Source organism: Saccopteryx leptura, chromosome 3 (assembly GCF_036850995.1).
Source record: "Saccopteryx leptura isolate mSacLep1 chromosome 3, mSacLep1_pri_phased_curated, whole genome shotgun sequence".
NCBI classification, from domain to species: Eukaryota; Metazoa; Chordata; class Mammalia; order Chiroptera; family Emballonuridae; genus Saccopteryx; species Saccopteryx leptura.
Window position 1 is genome coordinate 116,778,891 of NC_089505.1, and position 24,709 is coordinate 116,803,599.

Below are 24,709 nucleotides of genomic sequence, written 5' to 3' on the forward strand. Positions count from 1 at the left end.
TAGTGTAAGTGCGATAATAGTAACATTATAAGGTTTGGAAGTGGTGGAAAGTAGGAAGTGGTTCATTCTATGGATAGGATGGACAAAATGGAGTGGGAAGGGGCATGATCAGTGCTTTGGACTAAATGTTGTGTCCCCCAAATTCATATGTTGAAGCCCTAATTCCCAAAGTGATCATATTTGGGAGTAGGGCCTTTGTGAATGGAGCCCTTGTTAGGTGCCTTTATAAGAAGAGATACAAGACACGATCTCTCTTGGCCATGTGAGGATACAGCAAAAAGCTATTTGTCTAGAAGCCAGAAAACAGGCCCTCACCAGACACCAAATCTGCTGGTAACTTGATCTTGGACTTACAGCCTCCAGAACTATGAGAAATAAATGTTTGCTCTTTAAACAATGCAGTCTATGGTGTTTTTTATGACGGCCAAACTAAGACAATCAGGGAAGTCTGAGCTGGGTTTTGAGAGTGAAGTTTTCCAGACAGAAGAAGGGAAGAGAGAGCATCCTAGGCAGAGGGAAAGCATAGGCAAAGGCATGGAGGTATGAAACAGTATACCATGGCTGGAGAACTACATATTGGCCTGTGATGTGGAGCGCAAAGGGCAAGGGACAGCTTGGCAGGACATGAAGCTGAAGAGGCAGGCAGGGGACAGATTATGGAGAGCTTAGGAAGTTGTATCAAAGAGCTAGATGTATGTGGACAAAAATTAAGAGTTTTCAGAAAGAAAGAGAGAATTAGATTTAGATTTAGAAGGCTCTTCTGGAGGGGAGGAAGACAAGTGGAAGACTCACTAGGAGACTTCTGAAATAGCTCAGGTAAGCACTGATAAGAGCCGGAGCTAAGGCCCTGGCTGGTTGGCTCAGTGGTAGAGCGTCGGCCTGGCGTGCAGAAGTCCCGGGTTTGATTCCTGGCCAGGGCACACAGGAGAAGCGCCCATCTGCTTCTCCACCCCTCCCCCTCTGCTTCCTCTCTGTCTCTCTCTTCCCCTCCCGTAGCGAGGCTCCATTGGAGCAAAGATGGCCCAGGCGCTGGGGATGGCTCCTTGGCCTCTGCCCCAGGCGCTAGAGTGGCTCTGGTCGCAACAGGGCGACGCCCCGGAGGGGCAGAGCATCGCCCCCTGGTGGGCAGAGCATCGCCCCCTGGTGGGCAGAGCGTCCACCCCTGGTGGGCGTGCCGGGTGGATCCCAGTCGGCTGCATGCGGGAGTCTGTCTGACTGTCTCTCCCCGTTTCTAGCTTCAGAAAAATACAAAAAAAAAAAAAAAAAGAGCCGGAGCTAAGACAGTAAATGAAGATGGAACAGACATGAAGCGACATTTAGGAGCTAGAACGGACAACACATGGTTACTAAGTGAAAGTCACTTTATTTCCAATATTCTTATACTGTTGATGCTTAAGACATTTTGGTTAGCTGTAAAAATACGTAGCCGCTGCCAGCCTACCTGCTCGCTCCCTGGGGAGCTGGTAAGAACTGACTAGAAAACCCCCCACAGCCTCTGCAGAGTGGGAGGCATGCTCTGAGTGTGAAGTATTTCATGCGATGGATGCTGCAGCAGACATGGCTCCAATAAAGGGTCAAGAGACGAGGATACAAACCACTCACAAGTCAACGTTCTGTTCTTTGTCCTTCCTCTCAGGCTTAGTTCATATGTAAGCATTATTTCATTCTAGTTGTAACCATTAGTCACTGATTTAAAGGTGGAGAGGTGAAGAAGAAGCAGTCTACAAGAGGGAGCAAGTTTGCTTGACTGAAGCTCAAAACTAAAATGAAAAATTAAAGTGAGAAAATTCTAGATTAAATCAATAGATCTAGGTCCATGAACCTGGTTCATGGCAAGTCACATCTTCCACCTGGGTTTTGTCTGTAAAATAAGAGCTTTAGAGTGAGGAGGGACTGATTAAATATGTAAATATATTAGTGAAAAAGGAAGCCGGCACTCTCACTGTTAGAGAAAAGAATTACAAGTATGAAATGGGAGAAAAATTAGAATAAACCCTGTGGTGACATTAGACTGGACTTGGTATACTGGTGTGCACCCATGGTCATATTCATATATACAGGGGTGGACAAATGTAGGTTTACAATTATGAGTATGCAAACCACAGTTTATTATTGTATTATTATTTATTTATTGTATTATTTTTATTATTTTTAAATTTACTTTTGCCCACCCCTGTATATAGAGATACAGATAAGATATATAGACATGTGTAATAAAGTTAGATATACTGTGTGTATATGTACACACATTATTATATTTACAGATATTCTCTAAATCTGTTCACTGAGAAGGCCTGGGAAGAGCCAGACACCAATAGCAATGCAGACATGCCGTCACAACTCTTGGCTTCTGAATTCCATTTTTTACTGAAGGAAATCAAGGATGCTTGGAGGTATGTTCTGAAAGTAGGAAAGTGATCAAAGAACAGAGAAGTGTCAGGGAGACACAGAAGACTACTTAAATGGGCTGCCACTTGCCAAATCAGGGACATTAGAGTATCAAATAATGATGGTAACAGAATATAACCCATTGAATAAAACAGGAAACCAAGAGTCTATACTGATGGAAATAAATGAATACATTGAAAATTTGATGAGGAATTGGATAGTTACATAGTTTCAAAATACTCTCTATAAACTGCTTATTAATAGAAAAGAGGGGGAAAAGTCTCTTTACAGAAAAGAGACTGGCAGATACCACCATATTGAAGTAACTTCAGTGGACAGCATCAGCAATGGAACAAATTGAAAGCATGTGCCATTTGTAGGCTGGGATGAGAAGAACACAGCATCACTTCTGTGATATTCCTGCCAAGATACATCACCTGAATACAGTCACGAGGAAACACCGGAGGAACCCAAATTGAGGGACATTTTATACAACAATTGGTCTTTAATATTTAAAAATATCAAAGAGATAGATGTCAAGGAAAGATTGAAAAACTATTCCAAAATGAAGGAGACTAAAGACACACAGTGATAAAATGAAAGCATGATTCTAAACAGTATCTTTTTGCTATAAAGATGATATTGGAACAATTGGAGAAACTTAAATGGGACCTTCTTAGTAGATGATGGTTGTATTGTAATTATGAACAGAACATCTTAGTAGTAAATACACGTTAAAATATTCAAAACATAGGGCATCAGGTGAACAGCTTACTCTCAGATAGGCCAGGGAAAAATGTTCTTCCTATTGTATTCCCAACAGTTTTATAAATACTTAAAAAAATTTAAGTGGCCATTAATATGTAAAAAGTGGTAGCACAGTATCTAACATACTATAAATACTCAAAAATGGTAATTCCCCTCAAAAATGCTAATTCTTATCTTGTTGCAACCACCTTGTAGAATGTCTGCCAAGTCTATGCTCCCCCCACTCAAGACTGCCTCTCATCCATAGGAGCAGGTTCCTGTGTTCCTGTTTGAACTATGTGACCCTGACACAAAGGTAGATAAAGGTAGGTAGATAGTACTCTCAAGCTGAGTCAACACAATTCTCTCTAGGAATTTAAAATTGGAAATCAGACGCTAGTTAGTTTCTCTTATTCACCTGGAACCTGGAAGACATGTAAATTTGGCTACACCTGACATTTTGGGGGAGCTGTCTTCTGCAGTAAGCATAGGGTAGAAAATTCTGGTCTGCAGAGGTGGAAAATAAAGCAGATATGGAGAAGCAGAGGCAAGAGACAAGACCCCAGGAAGAGAAACTGAGAGCAACAACCTTCGTTTCCGACAGCATTCTCATTTCCAGTACCTCATGAAGCCTCGACACTGCAGGACCCTAATCAAGGCCCTTCCTACTGCTCAGGCCAGCTAGAGTAGATTTCCGTCGGTTGTTGTTACATCTCCTTCCCCACCTTGTGCCATGCTTTTCAGCATCCCTGCTCTTCCATGAAAGGTGTCTTCGTGCCACTGCCAAGGCTACTCTTTGGCTGCTGATATAACCCATTATGGCACTTCTTAAGGACTTGGCGGCAGCGGTGGCGGGGTGGGGGGTATCTCAGGTTAGTTCCACTTACCAAGGCTAGCCTCGGCCAACAGCAGGTAGGCAGGCACAAGCTCTACTGAATTCAGGCCGTGTACATTCATGCGGAAGCGAAGGGAATGCAAAGCTGGTGGGACGGCCTCTTCGTGTTTTCCTTCAAAGAGGTATTTCTGGGCTACGGTGTAGCATAATTCAATCAAATACTTCTGCGGAAAAAAAAAAAACTAGACCACCTGAGACCGTCTAAAGGTAAAAGACAGTGGTGGATACAGGTACGTCTGCAGATAAAGCCAACACCTAATGAACTGGTTGAGGGTACATAGCGAGCCTGCCTATATTAAGGTGGTCCAAAATAGGTGATACAAAAAGGCAAACTCTGGACCGTGAGTTCCTTCAGGTCCAGGAACAAGTGTATTTTCATCTTAGTTCAGTACTTGGCACAAATGAGTGCTCAACAGAAAATTATTAAATGAATGTTATTCTACTTATAATAAAATTTTAGTTTAACAAAGCTGTCATGCCTCAGGACAATCTAAAACTTTCTGCCTTTCTGTGTGAGTTAATTTTAAGAGAACTTTCCTTTTGGAGTTACCTGCTAAGCTAATGTCAGAACCAGCTTTAACTCTGCATTGCTCTAAGGCCATTCTCAAAGTGTCACTACACTAAAATGAATGACTCTGGTGTTTTGAGATTTATGGCTTATAAAGTGTTGATTTTTTTTTAGAATGAATAAGATGCTATCAATGCCATAATAGTTTTCCTAATCTCCTTTATTTACTCTTTTATATATTCATACATCATTGTTGACCTCCTCATACGTGCCTAGGCTCTCATCACAGTACTTGCCATATTTGGGTATTATGGCTGAATTTTGGCCCACCAAAATTCATATGTTGAAGCCTTAAGTCCTAGTACTTCAAAATGTGACTTCTCTTGGAGATAGGGCCTTTGAATCAGTGATTAAATTAAACTGAGGCCTTGAGGGTGGCCTCTAATCCAGTCTAACTGTGGTCCCTATAAGAAGAAATCAGGATACACACAGGGACAACAAAGATGTGTGTGCAGAGAGGAATGACCAAAGGAGGACACGGAAGGCAGTCACTGTAAGCCAAGGAGGAAGGCCTCAGAAGAAACCAAACCTGCCAACACCTCTCGTAGATCTTGGACTGGTAGCCTCCAGAACTGTGAAATAATACATTTCTGTTGTTTAAGCTGCCCAGTCTGTGCTATTTTGCTGTGGCAGCCTAACGAGACAAATACAGCAGGTAGTAAGTGTGTGGAGAACAACTGACTGAATGGTACTTAGGACACAGAGACTCAAAACCAAGTCCCTGCCCTCACAGAGGGTACAGGTTAGTGATGGCAACCCAGTACACTCCTACTCCCGGCAGCTTTGTTGGAACTGCCCCCAGGGGCCTACCTGCCGCTGCTGCAGCTGCTGCAGGCCGTGCTGCCGCTCTTCCTCCGAATTGTAGAAGGGCATGGAGGTGCGCAGGGGAATCAGGAGCTGACAGATCTTCTCATGGATGCTGTGCCAGTCAGCTTTTTGGTGAACCACACCACTGATAATGAGAACATCGACTTCATTATCTTTACTTTGGGCCTGATAGAAGATCTATTGGCTCTACTTGTGTCCTAGCCCCAGAAACTAGAAAAGTAAGCCCAACACCAACCAGGCAGGGAGCCCACAGCCATTGTGACACAAATCTCTTTTCCATCATGTGATTACTGGATGGTAGAAAAACTATGTTGGGGGCCAGGGAGGGGAGTGAAGGAGGATGTCCTTTCTGCACACACAGGTTCACATTCCAAAGGCACGTGACAATGCTATGGCTATCCTGTCTTTGCGTTTAATTAATAACAACAAAGACAGCTTTAATTCTGTATCTTACTAAGGTAATTATCCAAATATCTGCACTCTGAAGCTGAGGGACATGAGTCTTTCTCTTGGGGAAAGAGACGGAAATTTACATTTGATGAGGCTCTAGGAGACACTTTCCTATAATCAGTGCCATCACATTGCATGACTCTGGAAAGCACCACCTGCATCGTCCTCCTCTGAGCCCCGGAAATGACTTCACACAGAACAAACACTGTGAATGCCTCCCCAACCCAGTGGTGCAGCAGGTGGTCTTGCATGTAACTAATTAACTTTTGAAAACAGAACAAAATCTGTTATTACTGTTTTAAAGGTAAAGAAGCACAGGTGGCCTGACCGGGCAGTGGCGCAGTGGATAGAGCGTCGGACTGGGATGCAGAGGACCCAGGTTCGAGACCCTGAGGTCGCCAGCTTGGGCTGGGCTCATCTGGTTTGAGCAAAAGTCTACCAGCTTGAACCCAAGGTCGCTGGGTCCAACAAGGGGTTACTCAGTCTGCTGAAGGCCCATGGTCAAGGCACATATGAGAAAGCAATCAATGAACAACGAAGGTGTTGCAAGCGCAATGAAAAACTAATGATTGATGCTTCTCATTTCTCTCCATTCCTGTCTGTCTGTCCCTGTCTATCCCTCGCTCTGACTCACTCTCTGTCTCTGTAATAAATAAATAAATAAATAAATAAATAAATAAATAAGAAATAACGACTTAAAAAAAAAAAAAAAAAAAAAGAAGCACAGGTGTCAAGAGATAAAGTAGTTACTCTAAGTGCGTGCTCCAAAGCCAGATGTTTCTAGCTCTCTAGGGAAAGCACTGTGACAGTTTGGTATACAGCTTTTCTGACTCTTTTATATGCATATTTAGTACTTTCAAACACTCAATTAGACAGCACAGATGTTGAACATTTGCATCGCTGCAGAAAAATTTGATTGGGCAGCACTCCTACAGAGTATCCATTCCCACTCCTTAAATAATTTCCTCTATAAATGACTCCCAAGTCTAGTACCCAAGTCTGACCCTTGCTCCAATCATTGGGGGGGGGGGTTCTTACATTTTAAAATTGATATATAATTCACATACCACAAAATTTATGGTTTTGAAGTATACAATTCAGTGATTTTTAATATATATATATATATATATATATATATATATATATATATATTCACAAGGTTGTATAATCATCACCCTATCTAATTCCAAGGCATTTTCATCACCTGGAAAGAAACTCCATTCACTCTAGCAGTTGCTCTCATTCTTCCCTCCACCCATGTAATGCCTAGAACCTCTAATCTACTTTCTTCATGCATTTGCCTACTCTTGGCATTGCATAAAAGTGGAAACAGACAATATATGACCTTTTGTGTCTAGCTTCTTTCATTTAGCATGTTTTCAAGGTTCATCCACGTTTAGCATGTACCAATGTTATTCCTTTTTACAATGGAATAATACACCATTTTTTGTTTATCTGTTCATTAGTTGGTGAACATTTGAATTATTTCTACCTTTCAGCTATTTTCAGCTATTATAAAGAATGCTGCTATAAACATTTGTGTTTAAGCTTCTGTGTGAACAAGTGTTCTCAATTCTCTTGGACATATACCTAAGAATGGAATTGCTGGGTCATATAGTAATTATATGTTTAAATTTTTGATAACTGCCAAGCTGTTTTCCACCAAAGCTGTACCATTCCATATTCCAAACAAGCAATGCATAAGGGTTCCATTTTCTTCACTTCTAAACCAACACTTGTTATTTCATCTTTTTAAAATTATAACCATCCTAGTGTGTGTGAAGCAGTGTCTCATTGTGGTTTTATTTTGCAGTTCTCCAATGACTGAGTGTTGAGCATCTTTTCAGGTGCATACTAGTTATTTGTATATCTTCCCTGGAGAAATGTTTATTCAAACCCTTTGCCCATTTTTAACAGGGTTTTTTGTCTTCTTCTTGTTGAGTTTTTTTGGGGTTTTTTTTTACAGGGACAGAGAGAGAGTCAGAGAGAGGGATAGACAGACAGAACAGAGAGAGATGAGAAGCATCAATCACTAGTTTTTCATTGTGACACCTTACTTGTTCATTGATTGCTTTCTCATATGTGCCTTGACCATGGACCTTCAGCAGACCAAGTTACCCCTTGCTTGAGCCAGTGACCTTGGGTCCAAGCTGGTGAGCTTTTTTTTTTGCTCAAGCCAGATGAGCCCGCGCTCAAGCTGGCGACCTCGGGATCTCGAACCTGGGTCCTTCTACATCCCAATCCAATGCCCTATTCACTGCACCATCATCTGGTCAGGCCTTATTGTTGAGTTTTAAGAGTTCTTTACATGTTGTGGATTCTAGATCCCTATCAGATATATGATTTGCAAATATTTTCTCTCATTCTGTGGGCTTTTCCTTTCTTCTTACTGTTTTCCTTTTTAAAATTTATTGACTTTTACAGAGCAAGGAAGAGAGAAAAAGGGAAACATCAATTTGTTGTTCTATGTATTTCTGCATTCATTGGTTGATTCTTGCATGTGCCCTGACTGGGGATGGAACCTACAACTTTGGCATAGTGGGACGATGCTCTAACCAACTAAGCTACCCAGCTAGGGCTCTTCTAAGTGCTTGCTGATGCACAAAAGTTTTTAATGTTGATGGTGTCCAACTTATTTTTCTTTGGTTCCTTGTGCCATTGGTGTCTCATCTAAGAACTGTTGCCTAATTCAAGATCACAAATTTACAACTATGTTTCCCTCTAAAAGTTTCATATTTTTAGTTCTCACATTTAGGTCTTTCTTGTATCAATATATGGTGTAAGATAGGGGTCAAAATTCATTCTTTTGTAAGTAGATACCCTTTTATGCTGGCACTATACAGAAGGAGCAATTCTTTTCCCAAGTTAATGAACTTGGCAATCTTTTGAAAATCAATTGACCATACTTGTATGTGCTTATTACTAGGCTTTTAATTCTATTCCACTGATCTGAATGTCTGTCCTTAAGCCAGTATCATGCTTTCTTCATTATCATAGCTTTGTAGTAAATTTTGAAATTGAGAAGCCAGTCCTCCAAACTTAACCTTTTCCAGGACTGTTTTGGTTATTCAGGGTCCCTTGCATTTTTGTATGAATTTCAGGGTCAGTGTGTCCATTTCTGCAAAAATGGCAGTTGGTATTTTGATAGGAATTGCCCTGAATCTGTAGATCAATTTGAGGAGTGTTGCTGTTTTAATGTTAAGTCTCTCTATCTATGAACTGCTTTCCATTTATTTAGGTCCTTTATTTCTTTCAATAATTCTGTAGTTTTCAATGTATAAATCTTGTACTACTTTAGTTAAATTTATCCCCCCCCCTTTTTTTGATGCTCTTTTGTAAATGGAGTGGTTTTCTTAATTTCACCTTCAGATTGTTCATTGCTAACATATAGAAATACAACTGATTTTTGCATAGCAATCCTGTAACCTTACTGTATTCATTTATTAGCTCTAATAGGCTGTGTGTGTGTGTGTGTGTGTGTGTATGTGTGTGTAGGGTCTTCAGAATTTTCACTATAAGATTATGTCATCTGGCCCTGGCCGGTTGGCTCAGCAGTGGAGCGTCGGCCTGGCGTGTGGGGGACCCGGGTTCGATTCCCGGCCAGGGTACATAGGAGACGCGCCCATTTGCTTCTCCAGCCCCCCCCCCCTCCTTCCTCTCTGTCTCTCTCTTCCCCTCCCGCAGCCAGGGCTCCATTGGAGCAAGGATGGCCTGGGCGCTGGGGATGGCTCCTTGGCCTCTGCCCCAGGCGCTGGAGTGGCTTTGGTCGCGGCAGAGCAACGCCCCGGAGGGGCAGAGCATTGCCCCCTGGTGGGCAGAGCTTTGCCTCTTGTGGGCAGAGCTTCGCCCCTGGTGGGCGTGCCGGGTGGATCCCGGTCCGGCGCATGCGGGAGGCTGTCTGACTGTCTCTCCCCATTTCCGGCTTCAGAAAAAAAAAAAAAAAAGATTATGTCATCTATAAATAGAGGTTATTTTACTCTTTCTTTTCCAAGCTGGATGCCTTTTATTTTACTGTCTTTTCTAATTGTCCCAACTAGAAATTCTAGTACAACGAAAGTGGTGAAAGCAACATTCTTGCCTTTCTTAATTTTAGGGGGAACGTTTTTAGTCTTTGACCATTAAGTATGATGGTAGCTATGTGTTTATAGGTTTCTCATAGATGCCCTCTAGCAGGTTATGGAGGTTTCTTTATGTTCCTAGTTTGTTATATGGTTGTTGCTGTTTTTTAAATCACAAAGGCTGTTGAATTTTGTCAAATGCATTTTCTGCATCTATTGAGATGATCAAGTGGATTTTGTCCTTTAATTCTATTAAGATGGTGTATTATATTGATTGATATTTTTATGTTGAACCAACCTTAAGTCCCTAGGAGAAACTGCAATTGGTCATCATATATAATCCTTTTTATATGCTGCTGGATTTGGTTTGCTAGTATTTTACTGAGGATTTTTGCATTTTTATTTATCAGGGATAATGATTTGTAGTTTTCTTGTGATGTCTTTGCCTGGTTTTGGTATCAGGGTAATGCTGGTCTCATAAAATGAATTGGGAATTATTCCTTCCTCTATTTTTTGAAGTTTGTCAAGAATTATTAAATTTCATCAGTGAAGTCATCTAGTCTTGGACTTTTCTTTTTTGATTTCTAGCTAAATCTCTTTAGCTGTTATAGATGTTCTATTTTTACTTGAGTCAATTTCTGTCTTTTTAGAAATAAACCTAATTTGTTGGCATGCAATTGTACATAGTATTCTTTTATACTCTCTTATTTCTCCAAAGGTGGTAGCTGTGGCTCCATTTTCATTTCTGATTTTAATAATTTGAGTCTATTTTATTGGTCAGTCTAGCTAAAGATTTGTCAATTTTATTAATCTTTTTATTACTTATTTATTTTCTTAGCACGAGAGAGAGAAACAGAGACAGACAGGAAGGGAGAGAGAAGAGAAGCATCAATTCTTCATTGTGGCACCTTAGTTGTTCATTGATTGCTTTTTCATATTGCCTTGACTGAGAGCCTCCAGCCAAACCAGTGTCCCCTTGTTCAAGCCAGTGTCCTTAGGCTCAAGCCAGTGACCTCGGGCTTCAAGCCAGCAACCATGGGGTCATATCTATGACCCCATGCTCAAGAAGTGACCCCATGCTCAAGCTGGTGAGCCCGTGCTCAAGCCATTAACCTCAGGGTTTTGAATCTGGGTCCTCTGCATCCCAGGCTGATGCTCTATCCACTGTGCCACCGCCTGGTCAGGCCAATTTCTTATTAATCTTTTTAAGGATCCAAGTTTTGGTTGTGTTGATTCTCTTGTTTTCCTATTCACTATTTCATTATTTTTAATGCCCTAGTCAATGCTCTAATCTTTACTATTTCCCTCTTTCTACTAGCTTTGGGTTGAGTTTGCTCTTCTTTATCTAGTTTTTTTTATGATAGTTTAAAATATATATATATATATATATATATATATATATATATATATATATATTATTCATTTGAGAAAGAAGAGAGACAGAGAGAAAGGTGTGTGTGTGGGGTGGGAGAAGGAGCAAAAGCATCAACTCATAGCAGTTGTTTCTCATATGTGTCTTGACCAGACAAACCCAGGGTTTAGAACTGGTGACCTCAGCATTCTAGGTCAAGACTTTATCCACTGCATCATCACAGGTCAGGCTTTTATCTAGTTTCTTAAAGTGGAAGGCTAGGTTTTGATCTGAGATCTTCCTTCTTTTCTAATGTATGTGTTTACTGCTATAAATTACAAATACTGCTTTCACTGCATTCCATAAGTTTTAGTATGTTGTGTTTTTGTTCTGTTTTTCATCTCAAAGTATTTTCCAATTTCTCTTGTGATTTCTTAACTCAATGATTATTTAAGAGTATGTTATTTCCATACATTTGTAAATTTTCCAAATTTCCTTGCTATCAATTGTTAATTTCATTCTACCATGGTTGGAGAACATATTTTGTATGATTTCAATCCTTGTTAGTCTAAGACTTGTTTTTATGCTCTGACATATGATCTAGCCTGGATAATGTTCCCTAAGCACTTGAGAAGAATGTGCATTGTGCTGTTGTTGGGCGGTGCTCTATAGATGTCTGTTAGGTCAGGTTAGTTTATACTGTTGTTCAAGTCTTATATTTCCTTGCTGATCTTTGGTGTAGTTGTTCTATTCATTATTGAAAGTGAGATACTAAAGTGTCTAACTATTATTACTGAATTGTTTATTTCTCCCTTCAATTCTAACAGTTATTGCTTCATGTACTTTTTTCACATTCACCCCTCCCTACTTTTAAAATTGAGGAATAGTTGAAATATAACTGCTTCAGGTATTTTAAGACTGTTGTTGGATGCATACCATCATGGGTTTTTATAGTCCTATCACCTATTACACATTTTACTTAAAAATGAAAAAGTTAACTGTGTGGTTCCAAAATAGTTAACAATAATCTAGGGCAGAGGGTCAGCAAAGTTTTCTGTAAAAGGCCAGACAGTAAATAGTTTAGGCTTTGAGAACTCTATGGTCTTCATTACAACTACTCAACTCTGCTGCTGTAGCACAAAAGCAGTCTTAGAAAATAATACACAGTACTCTCTCTCCTTTCTTCTTCCTGGAACAACAGAAATACAATAAAGTATTTTCTTTATAAACTGAGACTGCTATCATAGAAATGACATAAAGCATTTTAAAGGTTTTTCTGATAGGCAACTATTGCAACAAATCAATAAAAGCACTCAACAGTCAGGATACAGAAATAGTTTAATTCCACAGGGTATTTATTAAATAGGGGCTTGTTGAGTAATTGTGTAAACAATTAAAATATAACTTGCATGGCTACCTGAACTTCTGTTCCACTGAGGGCATTTGACATAGCTTGTCTTCCTAAATAAAGTAAGTTTCATTTATATATTAGTAGGCTCTTTCCTTATTCATCTGTCTCACCAGCCAACACAGGGCCATGCATTAAAAACTGAGTTGAGGCCTTGGCCAGTTGGCTCAGTGGTAGAGCGTCAGCCTGGCGTGCAGGAGTCCCAGGTTCGATTCCCGGCCAGGGCACACAGGAGAAGCACCCATCTGCTTCTCCACCCCTCCCCCTCTCCTTCCTCTCTGTCTTTGTCTTCCCCTCCCGCAGCCGAGGCTCCATTGGAGCAAAGTTGGCCCGGGCACTAAAAATGGCTCCATGGCCTTTGCCTCAGGTGCTAGAATGGCTCTGGTTGCAACAGAGCAATGCCCCAGATGGGCCGAGCATCGCCCCCTGGTGGGCATGCCGGGTGGATCCCAGTTGGGCACATGTGGGAGTCTGTCTGACTGCCTCCCTGTTTTCCAACTTCAGAAAAATACAAAAAAAAAAACACAAAAAACTGAGTTGAAAAATACATTTTCAATCATGGCTTACAGTCAAGGAGCTGGTAAGCCAGGCACATTTTGTTTGGCCATTATCATGTTTTTAAACTGAATTTGAATGTCTTTAGGCAGGGCATTCATTCTCCAGTTCACCACAGAAGCTACTGCTTCTAATAACTGAATATCACCTCACTGTTTGTTTTCTCTTCTGGCCAGTGAAGGTGTTTTAATTGGTGTGCAGTATGCTAAATAAAAGGAAAAATTGTTGCAAATTACTCATCCTATGCTAGGATTTGCTAGCCTATATACTGAGCCTCTTTTACTTGTCTGCCATGTTTCAATGTGTACTTTAATAAAATTGCCTTTTAAAAAAAGCGTTCTATTCCTTGGGGACAATATAGAAAGACATGCACAAGATTATACATAGTATATAAAATAAATGGATTGATAAGAAAAGAATATAATAAAATTCACCAAAATATCAAGTTATCAATTTCCAGGTTGTGGGATTATAGATTTATTTTTCTTCTTTAGTTTTTGTATTTTCAAGTTTTCTTTAGTAATCATGAAATATATTTATACTCAGGAAAAAATTCAAAAAGCTTCCACAAATTGATCTTCTTGCTCTTTATATTTGGGATGAGGAAAAAAAAGAAACTGTTAAGTGTCATTGTAGTCTCAGGTATAGTGATGGGTGCTTTACATTTTATGAAAACCCTGTGAGAAAGGGATGGGAAACCCCAGTTTTGAGCTTTAGAACAATTACTTCAGTTTTTTTTTTGGGGGGGGGGTTGTGGCAGAGACAGAGAGAATCAGAGAGAGGGACAGACAGGAAGGGAGAGAGATGAGAAACATCAATTCTTCGCTGTGGCTCCTTAATTGTTCATTGATTGATTTCTCATATGTGCCTTGATCGGGGGGCTACAGCAGACCGAGTGACCCCTTGCTCGAGCCAGCGACCTTGGGCTCAAGCTGGTGAGCCTTGCTCAAACCAGATCAGCCCACGCTCAAGCTGGCGACCTTGGGGTCTCGAACCTGGGTCCTCCACAACCCAGTCCAACACTCTATCCACTGTGCCACTGCCTGGTCAGGCCCTCAGCTTTATTGTATAGAAAAATCTTGAAATCTCTAGGATACAATCATATAGAAATCTGGAGAAAACAGGGGGCAAGGGGGATAAAAGGCTTTAGGGGAAATTAAAAGCAGTGGAAAAAACCCAGAAAATAAGGGAAGATAAGTGCATAGAAAATGATCATTAAGGCCCTGGCCGGTTGGCTCGGTGGTGGAGCGTTGGCCTGGTGTGTGGAAGTCCCGGGTTCGATTCCTGGCCAGGGCACACAGGAGAAGCGCCCATTTGCTTCTCCATCCCTCCCCCTCTCCTTCCTCTCTGTCTCTCTCTTCCCCTCCCGCAGCCGAGGCTCCATTGGAGCAAGGATGGCCCGGGAGCTGGGGATGGCTCCTTGGCCTCTGCCCCAGGCGCTAGAGTGGCTCTGGTCATGGCAGAGCGACGCCTCGGAGGGGCAGAGCATCGCCCCCTGGTGGGCAGAGCGTCGCCCCCTGGTGGGCATGCCGGGTGGATCCCGGTCAGGTGCATGCGGGAGTCTGTCTGTCTCTCCCGGTTTCTGGCTTCGGAGGAATACAAAAAAAAAAAAAAAAAGAAAGAAAATGATCATTTATTCATTCATCCATTCATCAAATATTTAGTTTCAACTATTTCAAGACACTTTGCTGGAGATTGTGGGGCATACACAGATGGGCTTGAAACAGAACAAAAGATAACATAAATATGACAGTCTCTCTACACATAGTCTACATAATATCCTGTATTAATGAAGCATGATAAAATGGAAATAATATGCTTGTCAACAAATAAAATGAAGAAGGAAAATGAAAGCTGTCTGTGAGGTATAGAGTAATTTCAAAATGAGTTGAAAGGAAGAAGTAATTGCTTCTGGCCAGAGGGATGAAGGGGTGACCGGGGAGGAGGTGGACAGACCAAGGGGAAGGGGTTGAGGTGGAAGCACATACTAGTTTTTTCTTAGCCATCCATCCCTCCCAAGTGGCCTGAAGGCCTCTCAAACTGTGTCCTGAATCCAATCTGTCACCTACGACCTCCTCTGGGTTCCTTGCCCCAGGTAATAGGTTTATTATCCATTCAGAAGTTCATTTATTCAACAAATGATCGAGTGCCCAGCATGTGCAGGTACTAGGTCTAGTAAAAGACACCAATATTAAACAAGTAAACAAAAAAATATTAAAGTACAGGTAAAATAAATAAAAATGTGAGAGAGAATATTTAGATTGGGTTTTCTAGAAAACCTCCTTGAAGAAATAACATTTCTGAGAACCAAAAGATAACAGGGAACTGGGAAGATTCATGAATGAAGGGAAGGTTCCCAGCAGAGGGCAAAGAAACTGAGATAGGAAAGGATGTGGCAAGTTAGAACTGAAATTCTCTAACTACATCAAGGAAGAGAGGGAGTACATGTTGTGGCCAGATAGCTCAGTTGGCTAGAGCATCGTCCCAATAGGCAGAGTTTGCTGGTTTGATCCCTGGTCAGGGCACCTACAGGATCAGAATGAAGTTTCTGTCTCTGTCTCTCTCTCTCCCTTCCTCTCTCTCTAAAATCAATAAGTACATTTTAAAAAAGAAAACAGTATGACCAGGCGGTGGCACAGTAGATAGAGCATCAGCCTGGGACACAGAGGACCCAAGTTTTAAATCTGAGCTTGTTAGCTTAAGCGCAGGCTCACCAGCTTGAGCGCAGGGTCACTGGCTTGAGCATGGTACCATAGACATGACACCATAGTCGCTGGCTTTAGCCCAAGGTCGCTGGCTTGAGCAAGGGGTCACTCGTTTTGCTGTAGCTCCTTCCCAACCCCTGGTCAAGGCACATATTAGAAAGCAATCAATGAACAACTAAGGTGCCACAACGAAGTATTGATGCTTCTCGTCTCTCTTCCTTCCTGTCTCTGTCCCTCTCTGTCTCTCTTGGCAAAAAAGAAAAAATAATGGGGGAGTGAGTGTGGTGGAAATTAAGGTAGAGAGGTAACCAGGACTTTGTAGTTTCTGTCACAAATTCTGAACTGTATTCTAAATGCAACAAAGTAGCAGAATGAGAACAGAGATGCCATCCTTGCCCTCATGGCACACACAGCCTAGTGAGGAATACAAACAACTGAACAGCTTATTTCAAACCCTGCCATAAATGTTAGGCTAGGGGACATATAGAGTGCTGTGAGAGCATGGAGGATGGACACCTAATCCAGTCTGAGGGAGGTATGTTTTCTCTCCACTGGGACCAGGGCAACAACCTCTGCATCAGTTATGCAGCCTCCAGTGTCTACCTTCTAGTCTATTCTCCACATTGCTACCTGTTACCTTAACACATCAGAGAGCATGCCGGGATCATCCATGCCTTTTTCGAGAGTAAATTCCAAACTCTTTGAGTTCATGTCACTGTTTGGTCCTAACCTTGATCTCAATTTAAACTTCTACTACTTCCTAACACAATGATTTTCAAAGATTTTTTTTTTTTTGGTCTAAATTCACAGTATGAAATATTTTTTTTATTTTTATTTTTTTATTTTTCTGAAGCTGGAAACTGGAAGGCAGTCAGACAGACTCCCGCATGCGCCCGACCGGAATCCACCCAGCATGCCCACCAGGGGGCGATGCTCTACCCATCTTGGGGCATCGCTCTGCTGCAATCAGAGCCACTCTAGCGCCTGAGGCAGAGGCCATAGAGCCATCCTCAGCACCTGGGCCAACTTTGCTCCAATGGAGCCTTGGCTGTGGGAGGGGAAGAGAGAAACAGAGAGGAAGGAGAGGGGGAGGGGTGGAGAAGCAGATGGGCACTTCCCCTGTGTGCCCTGGCCGGGAATCAAACCCAGGACTCCCACACGCCAGGCCAACACTCTACCACTGAGCCAACCGGCCAGGGCCGAAATATTTTATCAGTATAAACACACATATCTGAAAGGTTGAAGCTGGGGATTCAGTCCACTGGCAGGTCGGTATAAACCCCCAATTAGGTCAGACCTGCAGAGAACTCCAGGTGGACTGCCTTCTCCCATGAGATAGCTGACAGGCTAAACCCCTTCCTGGGTCTATGGGTGGGCACTGGGGAGAGCTGAACCAAAATACAAGGCTGCTGTATTCCAAAAGGAAAATATATTTAAAACACTTGGGTGCAGACTGGCCAAGACAGACTAAGCTGTGTCAGCCTGAAAGGAGGGATAGCGCAGGGTTTATGTAAGTTAGTCAGGGGTCTTGAAAAAAGTGGCTGAAGTCATTGCCTCTATAGGTACAAGATAATATTTCTTTGTATGTGGATTGGAGTGGCGCCACAACTCCTCCAAATTGTTTACATCCCAGCTCAACTGCCTATTATCAGCATCACTTGTAAAAAGAAGGTCTGGGCTGGTTCAAAGGTGGTGGCGGTGGTGGGGCTTCAAGCAAGCCAGTTCCCCCTCCTCCCACGGGTTTGCACTGCCCCGGGGATGGCAGCTGATCCATCAATATCCACATAAAAACATTACAAGTTTCAAGAGACCATTCAAGTGGGATTACTCTGATATTTTGTGTGTGTGTGTGTATTTTTCCGACGTTAGAAGAAGGGAGTGCACCCCTCCGGGATCCACCGGGCAAGCCCACCAGGGGGCAATGCTCTGCCCATCCCTGGTGTTGCTGTGTTTCCGCCTGAGACATTTTAGCGCCTGAGGCAGAGGCCATGTTGCAGTCCTCAGCGCCTGGGCCAACTTTGCTCCAAAGGAGCCTTGGCTGCGAGAGTGGAAGAGACAGAGAGGAAGGAGAGGGGGGAGGGATGGAGAAGCAGATGGGCACTTCTCCTGTGTGCCCTGGCTGGGAATCAAACCCTGGACTTCCACACGTCAGGCCGACCCTCTACCGCTGAGCCAACCGGCGAGGGCCTTGATAATTTTTATTCTATTATATTCTTAAAATACTGGTTGTCACTTATTCGTGATCTCCTAAAGGGTGTGGGCTGCAATTTAAGAATCAGTGATTGCTGCCTGACCAGGCAGTGGCGCAATGGATAGAGCATCGGACTGGGATGCAGAGGACCAGGTTCAGGACTCCGAGGTCGCCAGCTTGAGCGTGGGCTCTTCTGGTTTGAGCAAAGCTCACCAGCTTGGACCCAAGGTCGCTGTCTCGAGCAAGGGGTCACTTGGTCTGCTGAAGGCCCACGATCAAGGCACATATAAGAAAGAAATCAATGAACATCTAAGGTGCCGCAACGAAAAACTGATGATTGATGTTTCTCATCTCTCTCCGTTCCTGTCTGTCTGTCCCTATCTATCCCTCTCTTTGACTCTCTCTCTGTCTCTGTAAAAAAAAAAAAAAAAAAAAAAAAGTGACTACTCTCTCCACTACTTTTGCTCAGCTCTCAATAAACTCTGTGTTTGCACTCTTCACCCAGGCAGTCTTGGATGTCAGAAGTACCTGACCCTTCCTTCTTCATTGTTCATTCACTTAGTGATTTCCAACAAACCTTTCAAGACTCAGCTCAAATGTTACTTCTTCAGAACATTTCCTCATACTCCTGCAATCACCTTAATCACCATCCTTAGGAATCCTAAGAAACAGTACATCTTGAGTGACAGCACTTGTCATGTGGGGTTTATTATAATGACTTTCTTTTTTAAAGAAATTCCTCTGTTCTGACATAGGTTTCTTCTTCTTCTTTTTTTACAGAGTCAGAGAGAGGGATAGATAGGGACAGACAGACAGGAATGGAGAGATGAGAAGCATCAATCATCAGTTTTTTGTTGCAACACCTTAGTTGTTCATTGATTGCTTTCTCATATGTGCCTTGACCGCGGGCCTTCAGCAGACCGAGTAACCCCTTGCTCGAGCCAGCGACCTTGGGTCCAAGCTGGTGAACTTTGCTCAAACCAGATGAGCCCCCGCTCAAGCTGGCGACCCCGGGGTCCTGAACCTGGTCCTCCGCATCCCTGTCCTACGCTCTATCCACTGCGCCACCGCCTGGTCAGACCTGACCTAGGTTTCTTGAAGTTAGCAATCTCCGTTTTTAGCTCAGGTCCCAAATAGAGCCTAAAGCAAAGGTTAAGAGATACCACACTGAATAAATGAGAACTGATCTCGTCCAGTACTGCCCTCCTCACACCCTCACCTTCTTGGCTATGCAGCAAACTAGCCTTCTATTCCTCAAACACATCCATGCCTTTCCTCCCTCGGAGCCTACTTTGCCACCCTTCCCCCAGACATTTCCATGGCGGGCTGCTCCTACTTTATTTTCAGATCAATAATCTACCCTCAAGGAGGCAGTTTGCCCAACCGCCCATAGCATTTCCTCTGCCTTTGAGACATCTATCACGCTCTCAAACTGTCTTATTTTCTGTTTACTTTTCTGTCTGTCGCATTCGAGTATGTTAGCTTTTTAAGGGACATGGTCTGCCAAGTTCCTTCAGTGACTTCAGCACCTAGAACAACATACAGGGCAGCGTAGATGCTCAACAAAACATTTACTGGTAAGTAGACTGAGTAGAAGAGGACGCCGCGGAGGCACACAAGACTTAGGAACCTATCTTTAAGCCGCCTTACGGGCACCCAGGCCCAGACCGGTGACTGGGACAGAAGGAGTTGGGGCGCCTAGAGGCCACATTTCAGAGCCTACCAGTAATAAGTGACAGTGCAGGCCGTGCACACCCGCTCGGCTGGAGCTTCGCACACCTCACAGAGTAGCCGGCGCCCCTTGGGCACCGCCAGCGGATAGATCACACTCATGCTGCAGCCAGAGGTGTCAGTCTCTGTCTCAGTCTGTCTGTAGCACGGTTGCCGAGCGACGCCACACTGGACGCTGTTGTCACGTGATCATCACGGGGCAACCTCGTTACCAGCCATTCGAAGACCAGGGGAAAGGCGTGGCTTGACTAATACCTGGAGTGAGTGAGTGAGTGTGTGTGTGTTGTTAAAAAAGCCAAAAAGCAAAAGACCTCTCCTCCACACCAATCACACACGAGTCCCAATCCGAAGGTTAAATGGCCGAGCAATCTAACTTCAAGTTAGTGCAAGTACAGAAAGGACTGTACGGTGGCCAGTATGGGTCAAACATACCTAGTCTTTACCCAGACTAAGAAACCGGGAACGTGACCCCTCCAGATTCCTGCCCAGCTGACTCCCTTCTTTCTGCTCAGTGTCAATTTCGCCAGCCTCTGGGACAAAACCAGCATGCATTTCCAGACGCGGAGAAATCCGGGGCTGGCAACCAGTGTAGGGTAGCGACCCAACCCCTCATATTGCGGCGGCGCGGCGCGTAAGCCAGGTAGGGTAGGGGGCATGTCGCAGGCGGTCCTGGAGCTTGCGCAGGCGCGGGGGAGCCTCGGGACTCATGGCGGAAGTGGAGCTGGTCGCTGAGTTCCCTCAGCCCTCCGGTGCTGCCCGCTGGGCAGAGGTTATGGCTCGGTTCGCCGCCGGCTTGGGCGCGCAGGGAAGACGGGTGGTCTTAGTGACGTCAGGCGGCACCAAGGTCCCGCTGGAAGCTCGGCCAGTGCGCTTCCTGGACAACTTCAGTAGCGGGCGGCGCGGTGCAACCTCGGCCGAGGCCTTCCTGGCTGCGGGCTACGGGGTCCTGTTCCTGTACCGGGCTCGCTCTGCCTTCCCCTTTGCCCACCGCTTCCCTCCCCAGACCTGGTTGTCAGCTCTGCGGCCCTGCAGCCCAGCCCCTTCGGGCTTACTGAGCCTAGAGGTCGAGGAGAACGCACTGCCGGGCTTCGCTGCGGCTCTGCGGAGCTACCAGGAGGCTGCGGCTGCCGGCACCTTCCTGGCGGTCGAGTTCACCACTTTGGCGGATTATTTGCATTTGCTGCAGGCTGCGGCCCAGGCGCTCAACCCGCTAGGTGCGTGCTTTAGGAGTCCGTCGGCTGCCGAGAGGCAGCGCATTTCTCCCCAGACACTTACCTCTTTACACCCTTATTACCCAGGGGTCTCACGTTAGGGGAACCTGAGTTGAAAAGGAGCTGATCCCATACACTTCTCCGATTTATTACACCCTGTGCTTCTTTTTGCAGGCCCTTCTGCGATGTTTTACCTGGCTGCGGCCGTGTCAGATTTCTATGTTCCTGTCTCTGAAATGCCTGAACACAAGATCCAGTCATCTGGGGGCCCACTGCAGGTGATGGGCTCTTGTCTTCCAGAAATCTGATCCCTTGTAATCAATCTTGGGTTAATTCCCTCTTGATCAGGAAATGGCATTTCCTATGAGATAAGCTAGGCACTAGTGATACAGAGTAAGTAAGACACCGCCCTCCCTCAGGGACCTCATAATCTAGTGAGGGAACTGGACACAGACAGTTTCAATACAGAGTGAGAAATGTTCTAGTACAGGCAGGTACAAAGTGAAGTCAGAACATGGGGTGAGTGAATCTTGGGGAAGTCAAGGAAGGCATTCTGGGGATGATTTGAATGGAATTTAAAAAGATAAACAGAGAGTATAGTAGAGAAAGCAGGGGAGGTCATTCCAGACCGAGTACCCAATTGGAGTTTGTAAATGGGCAACTATGAACTGAAGTTGTTTAATAAGGGCTGGAGAACAGGGAGAGTGGTGGAATGGAGGACAGAAGAGACAGCTTACTTCATAGACTTTTATTCCTTAAGGAGCTTAGACTTTTTATCCTATGGAGCCAAGGGAAACATACGTAGGAGAGTGAGATAAAGTTTCTCTTGAGAACATTTTTGGCATCAGTATGGAAGGTGAATTAGACAGAGACAGAGAGAGACATGGGTTGATTGGATAGGAGTTATTGCTGTAATTTAAGGAAGAGGTATGGGGGAGTATAGTAGTGCAATTGAGGTGTGAGGTGATCTGGCTTCTTATAGGGATGCTTAGTCATTTATTGGATAATACAAATAGAATTTAAATTGGGGAAACTCTACCTGTGGGGCACTTACTGTCTTTGTAGGTAGTTCATTTGTTTCTTCAACAAATGTTTATTGAGTATCTAATATATGCCAGGCACTATTGTAGAACCTGGAGGTAAAGCAGAGAAAAGAAACTACTGTGCCTTTGTGTTGCTTATACTCAGGAGAAGAGACAATAAGTCAGATGCATACTACTGTATGTTAAGTAGTGATAAATGCTAAATGAAAAATAAAGTGGAGAATGGGTAATGATTCCTATCATACCTTGTAATTTTTTGAGGGGAAAACCTGATGATAAGCTGATTAGTGATTTCACACTATTTAAATTTGGGAATCTATAGTTTACCTTGATTTTTTTTTTTTTTTTAGTTCTATCTTAGAAGTACACAGAACAACTCAACATTTCCTTTAGAAGGGATTGAGAATGGTATAGTAGCAGTTAATCAAATGAAAATCAGATCTAAGTGCTAAGATGTGTTAAAAGTGACCATTTTTAAATGGACTTGAATAGCCACTCTACCACTGCAAGAAATATTTTAGGCTGAGAGGCTTAGAAACCCAAATTTACTTGTGCTTCTATCAAAATAATTTTGGCATGAGTAGATTATTTGCATCTTTTTATTTGAGGTTGTGGCTTAAAACGGGAATGTTTGAGAAAGTGTAGTGCTGTTCTTTAGTGTGCTATTAATGGTGATGAGGGCGGCAGAGCAGGACTGATTCATAAGACATGGTTTGTCCAAGAATATGTATGATGCCTTGAAATCAGGCATCTTTACAAACCCTGCAGAGCCACGGCTTTTAAGATAAGCATTTCATATGCTTTGAAAAGTTTGACAATGAGAAATCCCACCTAGATTGACGTACCCGAAAATCTGAGCCTCTGCTTTCTTAGTTTCATTGACCTGGTAGGGTAGTGACCTTTGTTTGCTTATTAAGCTTTTCTTTTTTTGATACAGATAACAATGAAGATGGTGCCAAAAATGCTTTCTCCTTTGGTTAAAGATTGGGCTCCCAAAGCATTTATAATTTCCTTTAAATTGGAGACTAACCCCTCCATTGTAATTGATCGTGCACGAAATGCTTTGGAAATTTATCAACATCAAGTGGTGGTGGCTAATATCCTTGAGTCACGCAGGTCCTTTGTGGTTATTGTAACCAAAGACTCAGAAACTAAGTTATTGCTATCAGAGGAAGAAATAGAAAAAGGCATGGAGATAGAAGAGAAGATAGTGGAAGATCTTCGGTCTCGACACACAGCCTTTATACAAGACAAAAACTGAAGGATCAAAAATTATAGAATCAAAAATTGTTCAGTGGACCAGGGCTCTTACTGATGGTAAGAACTAGAATAAATCCTTTGCTTTCATAAAGACAGAGAAAATGAAGGGGAAAAGCAGTGAGTGGTGTGCAGGCAAATACGGTTTGCTATTTGTCTTTTAAAGGTTATTTCATACTCATTAAAAATGAAAACAAAAGCAAAGCAGTTATGAATGACCCACCTGACACTCACCTAAATGTCATCTTGATTTTGAAAATGAACATGAGCTGTTTCTCACCCTTAAAAAAGAGCTTACTGGGAATTATATTCCTTAAAATATCCATGTGGTGCCTGAGTAGCATCGGTCTTCATACTGTAAAATGGATTATGGATTCATGAATGGCCAGGCTTTGAAGATCATATAGTTGTCAGAGGCTACCATGTGGTAGGCCTTTATGATTATGAGGATTAAAAAGATGAATAAACATGTCTAGTTTGGGAAGTGGATATATAAAAAAAGTGCAATAAAGTGTGTGCCCAAAAGCTGATACAATGGAAAGGATGTTGTTCTTTGGGGATTTTTCAAAAATGGGAGTAGGAGAGAAGAATACTTCCCTGAAGATAGATTGCCTGGTGAATGATGAGCTCCCACTACTTTACTTTTTGCTTTCTTCTAGATTCACTACCTGTTTGACTTAATTTATCTTTCCAATATTTCTGGATGCTCTTCAGGGAAACAACCTGAGCTTCCACCTGGGACCAAGCAGGGGCCAATAGATAATCTCTGCCCTTTGGGAAGTATTACAGTATGGGAGAGATACGGTCTGTGGAGTCAGCCAGGTTTGAGCTCTCCGATTGTACCACCTATTAGCTTTATAAACTTAAGACACCTGACTTAATTTCAGTTTCCTCATATAATGGGGATAATCTTTGCAAAAACAATGCCATTTGTTGTAAGGATTAAATAACACTGAAGATGAAGCATTTTTCTGATGCCTGGTACATAATTCATACTCAATAAATGGTTGCAATTTTTGTTTTCTTCACTTAGCAAGGCAGTGTTAGGCTGGTACCCTGCTCAGTCCCTGAATGGTTGAGAATTTTTCGAAACTCTCACTGTCCTGGGTTTTGGGTGGGAATGCACAAGAATTGTAGTCCTGAAAAATCCCCTAAATGACTTGTAGGATGATCCAAAGTGTATTTGAAAAACTACAGTTCTGGCTGGGTGGCTCAGTGAATAAAGCATTGACCTGGAGCGCCAAAGTCAGTGGGTTTGACCCCCGTCGGCATGTATGGGAAGCAATCAATGAGTATGCAACAAAGGGGAACAACTAGCTAAGA

The 24,709-nt window shown here is 43.1% G+C and overlaps 2 protein-coding genes across 4 annotated transcripts in view; one reads left to right on the forward strand and one right to left on the reverse strand.

The window, feature by feature from the left end:
* ZMYND12 (zinc finger MYND-type containing 12) overlaps nt 1-20,031 on the reverse strand; it is a 33,021-nt gene extending 12,990 nt beyond the window's left edge. The window contains exons 1-3 of the mRNA XM_066376021.1: nt 19,868-20,031; nt 5,409-5,550; nt 4,023-4,194 (exon numbers count right to left, since the gene is read on the reverse strand). Of these exons, the coding sequence (XP_066232118.1) occupies nt 4,023-4,194; nt 5,409-5,550; nt 19,868-19,977 (424 nt within the window). The 5' untranslated portion in view covers nt 19,978-20,031. The remainder of the gene's footprint in view (nt 1-4,022; nt 4,195-5,408; nt 5,551-19,867) is intronic.
* Nucleotides 20,032-20,376: 345 nt separating this feature from the next.
* PPCS (phosphopantothenoylcysteine synthetase) lies at nt 20,377-23,911 on the forward strand. Of its 3 annotated transcripts, XM_066376023.1 has the most exons (4): nt 20,399-20,515; nt 20,879-21,089; nt 21,261-21,364; nt 23,067-23,911. In XM_066376023.1, exons 3-4 carry the CDS (start codon nt 21,272-21,274, stop codon nt 23,388-23,390), a joined length of 417 nt encoding a protein of 138 aa, XP_066232120.1. In that variant the 5' UTR covers nt 20,399-20,515; nt 20,879-21,089; nt 21,261-21,271; the 3' UTR covers nt 23,391-23,911. The 3 variants fall into 3 exon arrangements, with proteins under 3 accessions (XP_066232121.1, XP_066232120.1, XP_066232119.1); XM_066376024.1 differs by lacking the exon at nt 20,879-21,089 and having other exon boundaries at nt 20,377-20,515; XM_066376022.1 differs by lacking the exon at nt 20,399-20,515 and having other exon boundaries at nt 20,523-21,089.
* Nucleotides 23,912-24,709: the final 798 nt, after the last annotated feature.